At 35.0% G+C, this 21,628-nt stretch overlaps 1 protein-coding gene across 2 annotated transcripts in view; it reads left to right on the plus strand.

The window, feature by feature from the left end:
* The first annotated feature begins 5,981 nt into the window (after window positions 1–5,981).
* Window positions 5,982–21,628, plus strand: part of LOC149553507 (indole-3-glycerol phosphate synthase, chloroplastic-like) — a 237,079-nt gene continuing 221,432 nt past the window's right edge. For both annotated transcript variants that reach the window (XM_089788933.1, XM_089788934.1), the window contains exons 1-2: window positions 5,982–6,315; window positions 6,418–6,525. In XM_089788933.1, the coding sequence (XP_089645059.1) occupies window positions 6,106–6,315; window positions 6,418–6,525 (318 nt within the window). In that variant the 5' untranslated portion in view covers window positions 5,982–6,105. The remainder of the gene's footprint in view (window positions 6,316–6,417; window positions 6,526–21,628) is intronic.

Below are 21,628 nucleotides of genomic sequence, written 5' to 3' on the forward strand. Positions count from 1 at the left end.
CTACTTTTTCTCACTACCTCTCTCCCATCCTGTACTCTCTCCCCTCTCCCATCCCCTACTTTCTCTCTATCTCTTCCTCTCTCTCTCACACACACATAGCCATTCCCTCGCCGCCCCCTCCCACCCGACCCGACCCGACCCCACCCCCACCTAGCTCTCTCTTGCTCTTGGGTTGCAATTTAGGTCTAAATAGTGCATGCACACTATAGCGCGCGCATGCTATTGAGAAATTAAATGCTTCTAATAGCACGCGTGTGCTATAGGGTGCACACGCTATTGAAAGCTTTGTATTAAAACCAAATCTAAGGCTTGTTTTTCCTTGGAGATCTAACCCAAAGGTTTGGAGTTTATAAACAGGTCTGAGATGTGTTTTCCAACAAACATACCAAAAATGATTGATTTTTCTTGTGTGCTCCTCTTCAAGATTCCTCATGGTTGGGTATTGATAAGATCAAGTTACATAGCATTATAGGTCTCTGTGTTAGCTATCTAACCATATAATTTATTTTTAATTTGAACTATTTCAAGCCTTTCATCTATAATTTCTTTTGAATGTATGTTCATTTTTTTGTCAAAAACCACCATGTACTAATTGGGCTATAGATTTTAGCTCGTTCATCAAATTTTTTAACAACTTAGTTTTTTAGAAACTAGACTCCATTCTACACATTTTGAAAAAAAGAAGTTTTGATTTTAGATTAGTTTTCAATTATTTCTAGGGGGAGCACACATATATTTCACGTTTTTGGGATGTGTCTAGTTAAAAAATTCATTTAAAAAAAATACACACTATAAAATTACCCGAAAAATTTGGGATAAACTACATAGTGTTAAGTAACTTTTGACCAGAGCGATTAAAGAATTTCAAAAAAATGTTAAAATTTTAGAGGGGCCACACTTTGTACTGTGTTATGTTTTATTGGAATAAACAGTACCATTTTTTCTGGCCCCCTTTTTTGAGGACCTAAAACTAAACCATTTTGAAAAAAAATTAGTAGTTTAGAAACTAGATTTAAAGGACTATGAGTTTTGTTTTTGTCATATCTTAAAATTTTAAGCATAACTATCTTCAAATTCTTGTTGAAGTTCAAAATTTGCAGATTTTAGGAAACAGGTGTCCACTTATACTTCCCTTTTGGCACCACAACTTGGTGCACTTACCCTATTGTCATGTATTTTGTTGCTTGAGTCTATTGCTACATATATAACAATAATATTTCTTACACTAGGACTGTATTAGAGCAATCAATGGAACCCATATACCAGTTACCATTGATGTGGACAACTAAGCAAAATATCATGATAGAAAAGGCCACACGTCACAAAATGTAATGGGTGTTTGTTCGTTTGACTACAAGTTTCAATATGTTCTTGCTGGTTGGGAAGGGTTAGATGTAGATAGTTGTGTTCTTTCTTTGGCTTTGTCAAGAGTAGATCCACTACTAGTTCCCCTAGGTATATTAAATCATAATTTTAATGATTATATAGCCATTATTGTCAACCATAGTTTTTATGCTATTTTCAATCTATAATATTCTTTTTCCTTTGTATAGAAAAATTCTATTTAGTTGATGTTGACTATCCAAATGTTCCTAGATTTCTTTCCCCTTATTGGTGTACACAGTACCACCTAAAAGAGTTTTCTAGATCAAACCTAATCAATAGTGCGCATGAGCTATTCAACTACCAACACTCCTCTCTTAGGAATGTGATTGAGCACACATTTGGTATTTTGAAGCAACGTTTTCCTATCTCGAGGCATGTGACATCCTACAATATCACGAGTCAAACAAAGATCATGTTAGCATGTTGCATACTACACAATTTCATTACAATAGAGGATGGTGTTCCACCTGATGTGGAAATTGAAGAGTATGACGATTGTGATGGGATAAATGTGCCAATTCTTGAAACTTATGGGATGAATCAACGAGATAAAGATGATTTGAGAAATTTTTGAGATGAAATAACATGAAGGATGTGGGAGGACTATAGATCTCAAAATTAGTTGTCTTGTATCAACATTAGTTGTTCTTTTTACTCACATTTACACTTTTTTCCTCACTTTTGAACAACTACAATACTCAAATTGACACTTCATATAGAGTGCTGATTTATTAACACTGATATTATGAATTATGAATTGGAAATCAAAATTATTGTTATGCTTTTAAACTGCTGATTGAGTGATTTAAAAGTATGGTTTATGAATTGTAAATCAGAATTACTATTATGCTTTCAAATTGTTGATTGAGTGATTTAAAACTCTGATTTATGAATTACAAATCAAAATTATTGCCATGATTTCAAATTTTTGATTAAGTGATTTAAAACTATCATTTATGAATTGCAAATTAGAATTACTGTTATGTTTGAAATTGTTGATCGAGTGATTTAAAATTGTGATTTATGAATTACAAATCAGAATTACTGTTATGCTTTCAAATTGTTGATTGAGTGATTTAAAACTATGATTTATGAATTGCAAATCAAAATTATTGTTATACTTTAAAACTATTGATTAAGTGATTTTAAACTATGATTTATGAATTGTGAATCACAATTATTGTTATGTTAATGGGTCTCCACACACTCTAACAACTCATTACTCATTGCAAGTTTTGCAACAATATAACAACTACTTATCTTAGAGCTGAAAATGTATTTCACTAATCTATTGACTAGCATACATGAGGATGTTCGTATGCCCCCCATTTCTACACATGTTGATACCCCCATTGATACCCTTGTTGCTACACCTATTGATCCCCCATTGTTAGTTCTTCTAGAAGTCCAAAAGTGGTATGGACTAGAGATATGGAACATAAACTTCTAGATTTGCTCCTTGATAAAGTTACTCTAGGAAGGAAAGGTGATGGAGGTTTTAGGAAAGAAGCATGGACAACGATAGAGAGGAGATTCAATGAAGAGTTAAAGTTGAATCTTGGAAGAGATAAAAAATAAGTTCAAAATGTGGAAGTCGGTGTATAGAGTAATGAAAGAGTTACGAAATACAAGTGGGTTTTCTTGGGATGAGACAACTCAATGCATGGATGTCGAGGACAGCATATGGGATGAACTTTTGAAGGCAATGTCCTCTTCAAAGTCATGTTTTGTTCTAATTTCAAACAAATATCTAATTATTTATTTTTTCCAACATGTAGAGAAACAAATTCAAAATTAGAAAAGTGTATAGGAGGCAACCATTCACCTATTTTAATGATCTAGCGGTCATTATGGGAAATGACATGGTGGAAGGAAATGTAGTTGCAATGACGCAAGATGTTGAAGATGGTAAACTCTTTGATGAGCTTGTTGATTTGGGTGATGACGAGGAAATTAATATGCCTCTGAATATTGCTGATGATGTAGATGAAGATTACCTTCAATCAAATTAGTCCCCTACATCCACTAGAAACAATCCTTCCACACCAATGACAAGGAGGGAAAAAAGGAGGAAGGAAAGCATGGCCGCTTCTTTGGATGTAATATTTGAAAGTATCCATGAGATACATGAGGGAATCAATAAGTCTCACACCATCAAATTTGATAAAGAGGATACTAGGAAAGATGCTACAAATTTGTTTTGTGCCTTGAAAGCCATCCTCAGAATTAGTCAAGAGACTATGACTATCACATCTAATAATTTTATGCAAGAACCAACAAGAGCTATTTGGTTCTTAGAGGTGGATGACTCAGCGAGTGAAGATTATATTAGATATAAATTTGGAAGATTGTAATGGTTTTATTCGAAAGAAACATTTAAATGTGTATTTTTTTTTCTTTCAAGCTGAAAGACATTGTCATACTTTTGTATTGAACTACTGATCCAAATAGTATATTGTAATTTATTTTTGAAATCTATTTATGTTTCATGTCATTTTGATATTGTAATAGTTGTGTCAAACTATCGTGACAAACAGATGCAGATGTTGAACATATGTATGGCTTCATTTATGTAGATGTTGAACATATGTATGGCATTGTCCGTTGTCCAAAAACACAACAAAAACACTAACCTATAGCTTACAGTAGTACCCTATAACTTACCATGTACAATAAGAACAACACTACAAATGAACTCACATTTATGCTTGAATTATAAAGGCATCTCAGTAGTAGAGCAATATGATATTTTTTGTTTAATCTTTCAGATTATGAAACAACTTGATTAGGTGTATTGTATTAAACTAGACTATTCAAACTTATATATCATTTCTCCTCTCGCTGGATGGACTTTGTATATTTTTGGGGCTCCTATAATATCTAGTATTTTCTATTGCTTATAATACTTATTGTCTTTATTATTTATCTATTCCTTTGACTTCAACTGGAAAATAACATGGATTCCATAAAGAGGGGTGCCTTTCTTATGATGTTTGCTGAAATATAGATTGACTTGTATGGGGATCGTAGCATTGATTTTGGAAGGGCAGGACATTGCTTTGTTGTATGAAAAAATTGCATGTATTTTTTAAGAAGAGTGGGACCCTGCGAGGAGCCTCAACTACTTGAGATCTATTGGAAGTCTGTTTGCAATTTTCTTCCGCCACATGAAATTTCAGCACACTTATCAACAATTTTCTACTATTTGCAATTTTCTATCCTCTACATGAAATTTCAACACAATTATCAGCTAAATTCTCCCTTATTTTTTCTCCTTTTTAAAGTTTAAATACAATCCTCTCTAGCTCAATAGTTTATATGTTTCAACAAGAAGTTTACAAGGAAAACGCAGGTAGCCTTCACCAACTCATACTACGGTTGTTTCATTTTGCAATTTAGGGCATTAACAATGAACATGCATATGAATCGATTGTCTATTCAGACCTTACTGTTAAGAAATTTCAAGCTTTCCTTAATCTTGTTTGGCACAGGAAGAAAATCTCTCTCTCAACAATGTGAAAGTTAAAACCATTATTTAATCTTACAGCAATGACTAATATACACAATTCATACATATAGAAGTAGTTCTCCCAATGTCTATTCCAATTCCAACCATACACAATTGTAAACTAAAATACAATAGTGACCAAAAATGTAAGATTACACTACTGAGATCCCTTTAAGTTTACAATAGTGACCAATTCCAATTCAATTGTAAGCAGTGACTAATATACACAATTCATGACGCTTTCAACTCCATACATGCCAAAAATGTCAATGTTCATTATAAAATAAAAATTCAAGAAAAAATTAAAAGAAAGACGAAAGAATTTAGATATGTGCGGTACTAGTTATTTTATGTAATCCAAACATACAAGCAAGTAATAGCGAAAAATTTCCCCCCATTTAAAAAAATGAAATTTCAAAAATCTGTGCAAAAATAGGTGCCCCCAATTGGGCATCCAGATGTCAAACCCAATTAAATTTTAGTGTATTGGAAATCCTCATTTCAAAAAATGAGATTTAAAATAAGAATTAAAATGAGAATTCCAAATAACAAGTATTTTGAGAAATTTGGAATTCTTGTTTTGGGGGTCAACTAAGGATACCGAATTCTTCTTTTTCTTAATTCCAATTTTGATTGTACGGACTCAAACAATAGATTAGAAATTTTTTAGAATTGTGAATGCCAATTCCTTTCTAATTCCAGCTACCAAACACAAAGGATTTGAAAATTTTAAATTTTATAGATGCCTATTAAGTCTCATTGCCGTTAATGCGATCAGATTTCCACAATCCATCATAGTTATGTAAATCAGTTTCTGAATTAGATTGTGTGAAGATTTTTACCATCAACGTTTCGAATCACACTACGTGATCCATCATCACAATGAGAGAATGAGAGAGAGGAGATCTCATTGCCGTTGCCAAACGGGCTCTAACGGTGATCGTTTTAGGGTTGGTATTGGTCGAGAGATGAGCATAATCAACCCTCTCGACCGTTGAGACGCGGCAAGCCAAGGGAAAAAACACGTGTTTTATCCATCGTAACCGATCTCGTCTTTCAAATCGAAGACTTATTGAACTAATTTTGTACTACCAAATTGAACAGGTGTAGATGCTCGTTAGGCATGCAAATTTCAGCTCATCAGCTCATCGCGCGATAATGCAGTGCTCTTGGATAGAGCGAGGGACCTGTTAGAAGGCAAAATATAAATAATGGGAAGTCTCACATGTGGGTTTTCACTCTCAGCCCTTTTAAACCCACAAAAGGACCATCATAGGCCATTTTCAACAACTCAACATCGTCTTTTGGGATACAGAAGATTCGAGTGGAACACCGGCTCCAACCTGTTTTCGGGCAAAACATTCATGTGTAACACCAGTGCCACCAACACACATACCACTTTCGTCTGCAGTGCACAACAGGTAGAATACGATGCTTTATGCATTTTTTCCTTTGTCAGTTTACTGAATTCTGCAAGGTGTTGGAGTGTATCTAATTATTGTTTATATTGGGCTTTTGTCCAGGCGGTTGGGATTAGAAGGTATCCTCCTCACAGTGGGGATGAAGAAAGTTCTGCCCCTTCTAACATATTGGAGGAGATTGTTTGGAATAAGGTCTCAGAGGTTGCACAGGTAAGCTTCTACATCAACGCTTTGGTCGTATTTTTTATGGGGATCTTTTTTCTTTCACCGCTAGCTGGTGAATTTTGTCATTTGCCTATCAGAGCATATTCATTCGTATTGGCTATCATTCCCTTACTTCTCTGGTTCTAGCAATTAGCACGCGAAATCGCCTATATATCGATTTATTTTATCCACTTCGACAAACATTTAGGTTATATTCTGCCCATTGGGCTTGACTTTTTCTTTGTTTTGTTTTCAAAAAGATCAAAAAGAGACTGATCCATTGGGTTTCTTGGTATTCAGGGTCTAAATTATGTCCTCTCTCATGAAATCTAGAAAACAAAACAGAAGCTACAGAGTTTTCCTTGATAATTTAAATTGTCCAGAAAAACCCGAATTATTTCTTTATCCGAGGACAGAAAATGCCCATGGTGTTCCTTACATGGAACAGCATAAGATATTCTTATGAACTGTACTTGATGGTGTTAGCAGAGACGACAACACAGTTTATCTATGTTTCCAGAGAATTGGAACAGCTAAATCTTTGAACCTTGGTATTATAACTGTAAGGCCGATCATATGCAGTCCATAAATACAGTATAGCGACCTAGTCTGGACATAAACCTCTAAATTACTTGTAATTAGCTAGTCTAGCTCTCTTTTAACAAATACAAATTACTTATTTAAATTTTTAGATATTATTGGTAGACGGCCCATGTACAAATATCAAAACACAAAAAGACTCCATAACTGCATAAACCATGACCAGGCTATAGTTCCGAATCCTGAGATGTTGAACAGATCCCAACATCACATTTTAAGAGCTTTATTCCCTTTGCCTAACTCACCTGTGGATATGTCTAACACTTCAAAGGATGGCGAAAGCATCTTTGCGGGTATCTTTTGTCCCTTGGGATACGGTTTGTTCCAATGTCAGAGTTATGCACCTATGAAAGTGACATATAATAATATTTATTATTATTGAATTAAATTAATTAATATTGTGCCATTATTTGAATATTTCATTTATGTTTTGACAACTTAAAAAACAATTTAATTAATTGTCAGTCAAAAAATTGGAGACATTACAGTTTATTCCTGCGATTATATTTCTGAGCTCTACAATTAATTTTAGATTGATTTCTGTATGAATAAGTCACTGTTATGGGTATGTAATGCTTCAGCAATAATTACAATGAAAGATCAGATCTTATATCTCGCTCTGTGTTCTTAAATCTTGCTCTCTATTCTCAGTTTTTCAGTAGTATTGTTCCTGCTAATTTCATTTATGAAGTTCCAACATAATATTATGTTTAAACCATGGTTCTTCATCTAGGTTGCACGGGTATGTGGGTACGGGTACGGGAATGGGTATGGGAACAGGTACGGGTACGCATATTTTTCAAAATAGGGGACGGGGGTACGTGTGTATGCCTAATTTTTTCTATATAATTAATATTTTATAGAAAATATAAAAATCAAAATATCTGTCATGAGTCATGACATTGAGCACTCAAAACAAGAAATTTGAAAATATGAGCCATAAGTCAGATTATTATATATATATATGTTGAATGTTTAAACTATTTTTCATAATAGGGGATGGAGGTACTTGGGTATGTCAAACTTATTTAAAAATTATACTTTTATATTTATAAAAAATCTGAAATTATGAGTCATGACAATGGTTTTTCAAAACAAGAACAATGATAAAGTTTGCAAATGTAATGTATTGTTTTCAGTTTCAGATTTGCTATGAAATAATAATACATGATAAATGCTTAAATGCATAACAAAGAAGGCAGACTTTAAACATGAACAAGAAGATCCTAAATCATATGACAATGACATATTGCAAATGATACTTATGACTTGAACAGTGATAAAGTTTATTGTTAATGAGTATCAAAGTTTCAAACTGATTTGGTATAGAATAAAGTTTGATAAACAACAAGCTAATACAAAAACAAAAAACCAAAAAATAAATCAGAATCTTAATCAAGGTCCTTAGCTATGATGCTCTCCACTGAGTACCTAGTACGTGGGATACGTGTACCTAGTACTTGGGTACGTGGGTACGAGTACCAGGGGTGTGGGTATGAGTACCCATGCAACCTTGTTCTTCATACATTCTGCTGAAGGATTTCGTAGTGTTTGTTGGAACATTGCAGAATCCAAATGATACAACAAGCCACTCAAACAATCCTTGCTTAGTCATACCATTGATTTCCATTCATCTTATTCTTTGTTTGAGTTTGGTGATACCATGATCTAAATTCCAGCTTTGTAAGATTCTTGTAATGGTGTAGTTGATCCAATTAATTAGCAATACAGAGCAGCCGGTACATATTTTTTTATGAAAGTTTTGTTCAATGCCTTACCATCAACACACATTCATCAAGTACCAATTTTCTTTGTCACAACTACCATAGAACCTCATGGCAAAGTAGTTGGTCCATCAAGTAGCAATTTTCTTTGTCACAACTACCATAGAACCTCAGGGCAAAGTAGTTGGTCTAAACTTACTTTGCTGTATCATTACCTTTAGCCTAAGTAGCTGAATCGGGTTTGGAAATGGTACAGGTAAGTGGGTATGAAACACTAGTACGATATAGTTTTTTAGGGGGTTGGGAATGTTATGAGTATGTCCATATATGTGTGTGTGTGCACGCACAACTTGAAAACAAATTAAGTTTAGAATGTCAAATACCAATACATATGTATATGGCAGGTTGTTATATATATGTGCAGCTAAAAAACAAATTAAGTTTAGAATGTCACATGCCAATAGATATGCTAAACAAAGCCATTACAAGTTTCTATTTTTGAAACATAACATAATAATATAAATTCAGTTTTTGATATAAAAAAGATTGAACTAGAATCTCATGATATGTAGTTGTTTAACACAGAAATAAATTATAATAGTAGGAATAGTTCACTAATCAGAAGTATTAATATCAAGCTTGTCATCAACATTGGCATTAGATGATTGAATCCCATTGTTACTTGCACTAGAATGTGCTGCTACTCAACTCCTCAATTTTTGAAGATTGTGCAACAATAGAAAGATCCAAGTCAGTACGCTTCATTTCTACATCCACAATTTTGTTACCCCTTTCTTGTACTCATCCTTCTTGTGAATAAGAAGCCACGAGTTGGAATGCACATAGACTAGACCCTCAACTTTGCTTGATGCCAACAGATTGCACTTCAATGAGTGGGTGAAAGAGTATATACTCTACTTTCTTTCAGCTGAAGAAGAACTTGCAACCTATTGTAGCAAAGGCAAATCTCATTAGTCTTTAAATTTTACATTAATAATTTTGTAAATCAAATGAAAAATAGGAATTTTTAAATGACAGCCAGATTTAGAGAGTGGGTTAAAATTCATAAACTTACTTGTGATAAAACTTTGATTGTTAGAAGTTGGAGGTGTGGCAATTTGTGGCCATTGAGGTACCACCAAGAGGGAGCACCCTTCTTATACTTGTCACGGAGAGCAGCATGACTATGACCAATGGATGCTGCAAATTGAGCAAATTCAGTTTTAACTGCATCTTCCATTTCAGTTTCAGGGAAAAATTTAGTAACAACTCTCCAAAGCCCTTCACCTACTTTGGCATCACAATATGGTGGCAGCCTTGTTGGCATGGCAATCTCTTTACTATAATATTTGGGTTTCAATGAGAAGGTAAGATGATGGAGTGGGTTGGTCATTTTGTTCCATTGATCAACACAAATTGATTGCACCTCTGTGAAGAAGGTTTTTTCAGGGTCTTGCTCTTTTACATTTATGATGGATCTTATATTCTCAATCATTGTGTCTAATTCATAATAAACCTCCACCAAGCATGGTTTATCCATGTCAGTAAAACTAATCATATCTACGATGGGCTTTGTGAAACTAAGAAGATATTTTGCACGATCTCACCTAGTGTCATCCAAATTTTTCTGCTTTACATTTCCTGCCCTCTCAGTACTGGACTGCCTCCATACAGTCTATGCTTGGCTAATGAGCATATTGGAAAGTACCCCTCAAACCTTCAGAAGTTGTCTAACTGTGTTGGATGTGAAATTAGTCTCAACAATGTATTTGAAAAAAAAAGGTAATTAAAAATAAAGAAGAATCTGTATATATATAATTTTGTTGAAATAAATTACTAAATTAAAACATAAATCAGATTGTTTGAAATTTACATTACCATCAATAGCTCTAACCGCGAGAATGATTTAAAAATAGCTTGCAACTTGTGGTGGTTCGTTATGAACATTTGGATCTCTTGAGCTGCATCATACACTTATTCAATCCAAGCTATGTCTATCCAAACTTTTGTAACTTGAGGTTGACTGAATGTATGACACAAGGTGACCAAAATATATAGTTCTATAGTTCTATGCATTGTCTGTTACATCTTGGACAACATTTTGAGGGCCTACTTTGTTAATGCATTGTATAAGAATGTTAGCAATAAATTGTGCATCTTCACTTGCTCCCTTACAATCAACAACTTTTAGAAACATTGCCCCTTTAGGGCACAATGCAATCACATTAATTAAGGGACTATTTCTGCATCCTTCCACCCATCTAAAATAATAGATACACCTTTTTTTTCCATGAGGCATTAATGGGACAATAATAGATACATTTTAAGGGCTTACTTCCTTAATGCAATGTATAAGAATGTTAGCAATAAATTGTGCATCTTCTCTTGCCCCCTTACAATCAACAACTTTTAGAAACATTGCCCCTTTAGGGCACAACACAATCACATTAATTAAGGGTCCATTTTCGCATCCTTCCACCCATCGAAAATAATAGACACGCTTTTTTCCATGAGGCCTTAATGGGAGCTAATGAGGTTTCCATATGTTGAACCTTCTTTGACAATAAGGTGGTATACACCTCATAAATTGGGTTTGTGTACCTCTTTGGAGCTTCATTTATTTTTCTTACCATGTCTTGCCAATAGGGTGATCAAACAACATTGAATGATAAATCATTTGCATAGACACACTTGGCAAATGATTAGTCAACAAAATCTCTACCGTCATTATTAAATGCCCTCGTCAGTGGTTCTTTTGCTCTCATAAGAATACTAGCTTGATCTTCATTTCCCCTTAGATATGGATGGCTGTTTACTATGATATCAGGAGCAACACTGCGTGTATGAGATGCTGAAGCATGTGACCTCTGTGAGCCCCTTCCTTAAATCACTGGATGCCCCTACAACTCACCAACCCTTGCACCTGCTTCTTCTTGTTCCTTAATATATGCTGCAACTTTAGAAGCTGGCATAGGTTCACCGTCTTTTCTTGCAAAAAATTTGATTTCCTTTCCTGGAATTTTACAGAAATGTTCTTTCACTTGGCCGTGGGAACTTGTATAGTGTGTGCCTCAGCTGGGACATATCCAAATACAGTCACCCCCACGTGGAACATGCTCTAATGTTTTACACGTGCCTCCATAATGGTGACACTGGGTCAAAAGTAAATGTAGCAGTGTCTGCCATGATAAATTTGTATAGCTGCTATAGTAGTTAGCACCCTGCAATTTACATAGAAAAGCTTTGCACCCCCACGTGGAACATGCTCTAATGTTTTACATGTGCCTCCATAATGGTGACGCTGGGTCAAAAGTAAATGTAGCAATGTCTGCCATGATAAATTTCTATCGCTGCTATAGTAGTAGCACCCTGCAATTTATATAGAAAATCTTTTTATTAATATTAAAAAAATTATCTTATCTTTAAAACAAATAATTTCTATTAAGTTTAAATAATTATATTTCATAAATTATTGATATCAAATATGATTTTCAAATTTTATTATCTACTCTGAAATAGAGAAAAAATAGGTTAGGTTTACCATTTAAATTATATTATAAACTAGTTTTATTTATCAATTTGAAGTCATGTATATTACTATTTAAAATTTGAAATAAAAAATGTTTAATAAATTAATAGTAAATTAATAGTCAGTCTAATATGGTTTCCATACAAATATTCGAAAGAAAAATAAATCTATAAACGAAATAAATTATATTGTTATAACTTATAAAGTTAGTGCAAGAATTTGCATATAGCAATTAACCAAGGATCTAGAGGCCAATGAATAGTACAAAGACCAGAGAGATACTATAGAAAAGAAGAAATTGTATTCTCATAAATGATGGAATAAGGAATCAATTGGATTCAAGAGATGATTAAATTGGAATTCAATGATACAAAATGCAGAGGCGCCCGCTTGTATAGGCAAGACAATAAGAGATGATGATAAGGAGGAGATAAGCTATCACCCACACAAGGTGTAATCACATGTCCACCAAGGTGTATCATCTCCATTGTGCAATGAAGTATGTGCAATATGTGGAGGATGATAATGTGATAGTACACTAAAGGTGGAAACAACGTATAAAGTGGAAATGTGATAACAACTATCCCCTCCTAATGCGGGGTTTCTCCTATACCATGTACAAATATAAGATGCAAACTTTGAAGTGTGTTAAATGCAAACCACTATGTATACATTATCTTAAGTAAGCTCAAGTCAAGTGTAAAGTAAATATTTAATTACACCAACACCCCACCTTAAGTGTGGCTTAGGAAGATAGAAATAAACTCACAATGCAAGATGGGTCCCGACTACTAGGTCATATTAGGTACTCATGTGCAATATGCAAATACAATGCAATAAATCTCCAATAAAATGAAGAAAGGGAGAAAAGCTCGTGAGACAGATTTCCCTTCTAAAAGAGATGAAAACAAATAAGATGCATGGATGGGCAACTCAAGAGCCCCCCAGGACTTCATGCATCATGTATATATAATCAATTATGCCTCCATAGGAAGGAAAGGAGACATGATATCACCCCTATAATGAACAATCTCCTGTAAAAATAGTGAGCGCACTTGAAGATGAACCATAGTCCAATGTCTATAAACAACATTTTACCCCTTGGGAAGAAGATAGACTAAGTACAAATGTAAGAATATTTCTGATTCTGGATAGGAACTAGGAAGTGTGATCCAAACGTAGTGTGATGATGATGTCGCTAAAATTTGTCCATGTGTCACTATGTGCTTGGATGATGAAGACGCCATGGACCAATTAGGAACATGCCTAATAACAATAGAAGGTGACAAACAAGGGACTAGTAGAAACGAATTGTGAACAAGCTAGAAAGATGGTGAAATAGATTCTCCAACTACAATGAAGCTATCATCAAAGAGAAATGAAACCCCCTCAAATGTGTCTCCCAAATTTGAAGTGCGAGACTCCACAAACAATGCACTATATCTAGAAAATAGGAATAACAATTTAGGAAAAAAATTTGATATTTCTTGTAATGACTCATTGAATCACTGACAAGAGATGAATGTGTGATCTCAACTAGAGAAGTAGGAGCTGCAGGTGGAGTCACTAGATCATCATAACTCTCAAGTGCTGTAAATTCTTCAATTTCCTTTAAGGTATAAGATCATCAAGCGGAAGGAGGCATTATGAAACAAGGTCATTTAGGAAAGGAGAAACATGTGGATTTCCAAGAATCTTCCAAATAATGGCCCAAATTGTGTGTTCGCAGTGAATACCTTCAAGCATGGGCTCGATATTATGGAAGAGACACAAATTGATGCTGCTACCAAGCGAATCTATTATACGAGCATTCTTTTCGCTCCAAATATATTGCTTCCATTATAACTTTGACTCAATAACGAGTCCATAAAGATGAGACAAGAGATTAAGTTATCTACAATGTGTGATGTTTCTTTTTGCCCATGACTTATACTTACCCCTTTTCAAGATTATTACAAAAGGAAGTATTTCAGAACTCATGATTACATTAGTGATACAATTCTCACATCATAAAATAAGATCAACAAATGATTACAGCCCACAATTAGGGGCTATGATGGACTTAGATCACTATGCCAAAGATCAAACTAAGGTCTGCATTACATTTGCAAAACTAAGCCAAATTTTGAACTTACAATTTAGATCACAGTCACTATATTGTGATAGCACCACTGTAAAATATAGAAAAAATTATGCACTTCAAAAAATTGCACATAAAAAGGAGTTTGTATGAGCATGAATGAGGTCTTGGAAGTTGCAAAAACTAGGATTAGTGATTTTTGTAAAAGTTCAGGAATAGAGATCACAAACCAACCACACCACTATGTAGAGCACGAAACTCTACCCCAAAACAAAAAAAAAATGCATGACAATAGAAGTTTGGATGAGTAAGATATATTTTTTGAAAATACCCTCTATAATTTTGTTTTTAAAATTGCCCTTGCCATACCTTCAAACTTCAAATGGCTCTAGATTTAGCTTTTGATGCCCGATTTGGATGAAACAAAAGTTAGTGTAGGGGTTTTGGACCTCCTTAATATGATGACAACTGCCGATTTGCACTAACAATCTCCAATATGACCTGTAATAGAAAGTTATAAAATGCAAATTCCCAAACTGCACTAGAAATCTCTCCAATGAAAAACCAACGCTTAAATTACAATGATATCATGTAAGAATTTTCGTGTAGCAATGAACTTGGGGTTTAGAGGCCAGTGAATAGCACAAAGACAAGAGAGATAATATAGACAAGAACAAATTGTATTCTCATCATTGATGCAATAATAAATCAACTAGATTCAAGAGATATGATTCAATTGGTATTCAATGATAGACAATGTAGATGTGTACTTATATAATGCAAGACAATAAGAGATCATGATGAAGAGATAAGCTATCATGTACATAAGTTAGAATCACATGTTTACCGAAGGTCGATCATTTTCCATTATGCAATGAAGTATGTGCAACATGTGGAGGATGATTACAACACATAAAGTGGAAATGTGGTAACAACCGTCACCACCTAGAATGGATTACAACACATAAAGTGGAAATGTGGTAACAACCGTCACCACCCAGAGTGGAGTTTCTCCTACACCATGTGCAAAAATAAGATGCAAACTCCTAAGTATCTCAAATCAACATGTGGAGGATGATTACAACACATAAAGTGGAAATGTGGTAACAACCGTCACCACCCAAAGTGGAGTCTCTCCTACACCATGTGCAAAAATAAGATGCAAACTCCTAAGTATCTCAAATGCAAATGACTATATATGCACTATTTTAAGTAGGCTGAAGTAAAGTGTAATTAGTGAGTATTTAAGTACACCGACAGTTAGAACTTAAGGTTTACACACATTAGTTTTATTTTTTTATAGTTTAAAACTTTTACGTGTCTATTATTAGAAAATTAAAAATTACAGCCCTGCCTTGCAGCTTGAAGTGCTTACCCATGCAGCTTTGTAAAGCTTCACCCATGAGGCTTTATAAAGCTTCGTTGCCTGCAGATTTGAGCCCTTGTGCTCACACCTTTGTGCAAAGATATGAAGAAGTGAAACGTTTCCTGTCATAGCATACTATAGAAGCGAAGAAGTGAAAAGAAAGTGTGCACGCTATCACATGATAAAAAGGGATGAAAAGAAAGTGCCTCATGAAAAATATGAGCCATGGGAAATATAAGTCTGCGCGAAAGATAGAAAAGTTTTAGGGTTTTTTTCATTTTGGAAGTCAAACCTGTCAGAATAGAGCTAGAGCTGACTTGGACTCACCACGTCATACCTTGAATCAACTGGAAGCAATTTGTTTTTGGTCACAGCTCAACGATAAAAAAATCGAACATTGTGCATGCACAAAGGCGTTACAAATATGATTCCAATTCAGGTACGATTTGTACCCGGAGTTGATGGCAACATAGGACTGATTCGGCTACTTAGCGTTTAGCTGCACATTGGTCTCTAAATATTTTGACAGTAAAGCCCAAAGTCAGGACACAATTCAGTCCCATGCTCAATGGTTGCCTGGAACAGTTCTTTGAGCTCCAAAAACATCTCTGAGAATTTCTTCACTGGCTGACTGATTTCTTACTGTTCTTGGTACACACGTAGCCCAGGTATTATTTTTTTGTCTCATCCTCTGAAAGCTCTTCTTTTTCTACTTACCAATTTTCTAATTGCATCAATGCTCATCTTGGCTTGAGAAAGTCTAACCATGAATATACATATAAGTTCAGAATAAAAATAATATCATTCTAGTTTGTATACTGATCTTTTCTTTAGATGTAGATTTCATTTCTTACATGGAGATATGAGCTTTGCCTAAAAAGCACCAAAATTATCTATACTCATCACAGCAGTAAGAATGTCATCTTTATACTTTGGATGAAAACCATATGTCAATTGCCTTGTGACTCAAGTGATTACTATGTTTCAACAATACCTGGATGGTCCATAGTCATCACCCCATTAGCACTTTGGAACTTTGGGACATTTAGGTTTGCTTGTCTAAAACAATGCATCAACCTTCTTACCCTTGACTAGAATGTTGATGTGGAATAATTTAGTAAGATCTTCATCTTGAGAACCTACACCCACTATACATGTAGTCTTACATGCCATGGCAAAGACCATCTCTTGTTAGTCTTGTAACTGCAAACATTGTTAAACATATAGCAAGATTTAATGGACAGTCATAAGGACGTTCAAAATAATCATGAGTGTTGATAGTGCTCTACAAACCTAACTGTGAATGAGACAGAAATTCAGAAACCTGCAAAAGATATTAGAGAGCAGAACAAGAAAGGTTTACAACAGTGTAACGGAAATTAAAATGGTCATGACGACAAAAGACTGTGATAGGTATAGGAAAGCATTGCAAGGTCAAGTATACAACCAATATATGTTAAATGAACAAGAGGACAGTTGTATAGGTATCCGTGCCATACTCATGTTGGAGGTCAAGTTCATTATTGTGTATGACAATGATTACAGAAAAAAATAGCAGCCTGTATGAGTATGAAGACATGGGACATTTAGGTTTGCTTGTCTAAAACAATGCATCAACCTTCTTACCCTTGACTAGAATGTTGATGTGGAATAATTTAGTAAGATCTTCATCTTGAGAACCTACACCCACCATACATGTAGTCTTACATGCCATGGCAAAGACCATCTCTTGTTAGTCTTGTAACTGCAAACATTGTTAAACATATAGCAAGATTTAATGGACAGTCATAAGGACGTTTAAAATAATCATGAGTGTTGATAGTGCTCTACAAACGTAACAGTGAATGAGACAGAAATTCAGAAACCTGCAAAAGATATTAGAGAGCAGAACAGTGTAACGGAAATTAAAATGGTCATGACGACAAAAGACTGTGATAGGTATAGGAAAGCATTGCAAGGTCAAGTATACAACCAATATATGTTAAATGAACAAGAGGACAGTTGGATAGGTATCCGTGCCATACTCATGTTGGAGGTCAAGTTCATTATTGTGTATGACAATGATTACAGAAAAAAATAGCAGCCTGTATGAGTATGAAGACAGTCATGGTCAAAATCATGAAAAGTGAAGGCTATACAATGTAATGAAGAGATGAGTGTTGTTGAGTCCAAGTATTAAAAATTGTTGCTGTGTTTGCATTTTCAGGGTATCAAGAACTATTCAATTAAGAAATCTGAAAAATAATTGCCTTCATTGTGGCCACGATGGGCCTTGGTTTCTGTTATAGTTGTAATAATGTAGTTGTTCCAAGCTGTCATAACATTGTTTGAAGTATGTGGATCCTATACTAAATGCTGGAGTTACAGCTACAAGAAAAACACACAAATCAGTAGCAAACAAACTCAAGTTCCAGATTATTGAGTTTATGCATCAAGTAGAGAGCAAGGAAATGTCCTCCAGTTCTCAACATATGACTATTGGAAAATTTCATGCATATAAGAAGATTGTTCACTAAGGCAAACGGACTGGAGAAGGAAACATCCATTATATCAGAGCAATGCAGAAGAAGCTAGCATCAAGGAGGATTTAATGATTACAAACCTCCAAGGGTTGACATTCATGTCAGAAAGAATTCAATGGTTCAAATCAGCATTACTGGAGGACAAGCAATATTTTCCAGGGCAGATTGTAATGTCTATCTTGAGATGGAATTTAAAAGTAATCGTAATTATTTTATTCTTTTTTTGGTTGGTGATGGGCTGAAGTCGTATAAGTTTTAACAGTTACAAAACTAAAACTTCGTATGTATTAAGCCTCTTTTACCATGCTGCCAGTTAACAGCTTCCTACCAATCAGCCACTGAATTTGATGATACATTTACTTCTAAGATAATGTCTACTATACTAGCTGCTCAAATATGCTACTGTAATCAATCCTTCGCATGCTGCCTTATGAAATTAGTCTTTCATTTCTTGCTCCTCAATTTAGCTGTTAAATGCCTTGTATTGAATCTCTGACTGGGGAGTAATGGATTCAAAGGAATAATCTCTTCCTTGTAGCTATTATTTGCATGCTTTTGAATTTTGTCACACACACCCACGTCCTTGCTTATAACTAGTGCCTTAATTGGTCAGACAATTTATTTTAATTCTCAATGGTGTGAAATCCTGAAACCAAAACATTTATAGTTATGTTATGGATTACTTTCAGAGACTGATCCCATATACGTAATTCCCCTACAACGTTATGCTTTAGTAGTAATAGAGCTATAAGAAGACTGCTTTTATTGTAAATCTGATATCAGATAAGGAAAGAGTTGATCTTGATTCAATACAATCACAGATGAATTACAATGATTGTTGATTTTAGAATATCTGCAAATGCAATAGCACTGCCTATAAAATATGTGTTTTCAAAATGCAGCGATCTCTTGCATTTATTTTTAGAATGAGCCAAGGAGAGACATATCCCTTCATGGGACATGTCTATTCATTATTATGAGATTAATATAATAGCAATTGATTATGTGACTATATATATACACATAATAACTTTGAATCAGTATTATATTAATTTCTCCTAATAGTATTCTAGATATAAATCTATAATATATTCTAGATATAAATCTATAATATATATATATATATATCTTACATAATAGAAAAAAATAAAAAAATAATTTATATTTATATCTTCAATAGTTTAGTCTCATAAGATTTATCTGACAAAAGCTACAAAACATCAACACTCCTCCTTAGCTAGGGAGGATAAACATAGGATATAATATTACCTCAGCGTAATATCTAGAATGACATGTTTACGAATATCCTTGATCAAAAGATATTCACCGTTAGATATCAGGAGTAATGGCCTCAGAATATCAAGTCCCATGGTACTCACCAAGTACTCTGAGTAATGGCCTTTTGGATATCAAGCCGCATGACATTCACCAAATACTCAAAATGTCCATAAGGTATATGTGTTGTCGGGAAAAACTATACTACACCCGATGAGATTAGTTAGTGTTTGAAAGGTCACGTGATGATTGAGTCACCCCTTCGGGAGATATATGTACATCGTCCAAATTGAACTATGAAGCATCATTGTACTCGTGATTATATACTCTGCTTATATGAATAAGGTGCTATCACATTTTGTGTTAGATTCTAGTATTTGAATGCAACTATACGTTTACCTTGTATGACAAACATTTGGCGTTGTTGCATGTCAAACTTGGTACCAAAGATGTCTTTTGAAGATTAATGCCGAAGTTGCTCAACAAAGAGCAAAATAAAAGAAAAGAAAAGGATGATGTGCACACAACATGGGAAGCATTAATTCTCACACAATAGGAAAAATGAAGGCAGAAACTTCAACAACTCGCCGACGAGCACTGAAGTGGTGAAGGGACAATGACCGACGGAGTGCATTCACCTCACCGACCGAGAAGTGCTGAGGATTTCTTCGAAGAGACACAACAAAGGTTAAATTTGGTTGAAGAGACAAGGGAGGAGTTCCTATACTTGTATATGCCAAGGATAGAGAATCCAAACGAAAGAGAAGGAATCCGCATGGCTCGAGGTGCCAAAAGAGCACGAGCGTGGGGTGAACTCTTCATCCTTGATACACCAGACGAACGGATACAAGTTGAGAATCGAATAACTTCACTTCTAGAAGATCTCTTCACACCACAGAGTAATGTGGTTATCCAGAGTAACGTAATTGTCTGGAGTAGCACGGTTGTGCAAAACAATGCGGGTGTGCAGAATAGCGCGGGTGCACCAAACAGTGCGGGTGCACAACAAGCACAGACACAACAAACAAGGAACAAATTTACAATGGCAGAAACAAAGGAAAAACTACCAAAATTTGGTGGTGATGGGACGATCGATCCAGTTTGACATTGTAAAACGCGTGAAACAATATGGACTGAAAAATGGCATAATAGATCAAGATGAGTGGATTCGACAGTTTCTAGCTACCCTATGAGGTGTAGCAATTGATTGGTTTTCAGACATCGACTGGAAGAAGCTAACGACATGGGCGGGCATCAAGAAAAAATTTACAGCAAAATTTTGACTACTTAGGGATGATAATGAGATTCACGTGAAAATTTACAGTACAAAGTAGGGGAAAAATGAAACAGTCCGTGTATACACGAGACTGAAGGAGTTGATAGGAAAGATGGAAAGCCCACTAGTGGACAGGTTCAACAAAAGATGGTTCGTCGAAGGGCTACAACAAACATTGCGTAAAAAGATGAAAATAGTACCTCCAACATCATGCATTGATGTATACAACCGCGTGATGGATTTAGAGAGCGAACACAAAACCGGGAAAAAGGACAGATCTTCGGATTCAAAAGACTCACTTCCGAAAGAAGTGACGAGGAATCGAGTAAAAAGGTCCAGGCATTATAGAAAGATATGCTACATATGATGAAAGAATTTAAAAACATGAAAAAGAACCCTAGCCAAAACAGAGAAGGGGAACTATTTTGTACAAATTGCAAGGAGGGCCATACAAAGGGCTCTTGCCCTAAGAACCAATTTTGCAATATTTGCCAAATTGTGGGACATTCCACCAAGGAATGCCCATTCAATATGAAAACAAAAGGACATCAACAAGTGCTACTAACGCAAGAAGTGTCCACCTCGGGAGGGAACAAATACGAACAATGACGTGACAACTTCAGGAGGGTATCGAAACAACCGAAGCGAAAGAGCCGAAAATAACAATAACAACAACAACAATGGGGGCTATAGTCGGATACAATACGATCCAACCAGACGACCAATGATACAATGTC

This window comes from Cupressus sempervirens, chromosome 6 (genome assembly GCF_028749045.1).
Source record: "Cupressus sempervirens isolate cs-2001-9-10 chromosome 6, ASM2874904v1, whole genome shotgun sequence".
Lineage (NCBI taxonomy): Eukaryota > Viridiplantae > Streptophyta > Pinopsida > Cupressales > Cupressaceae > Cupressus > Cupressus sempervirens.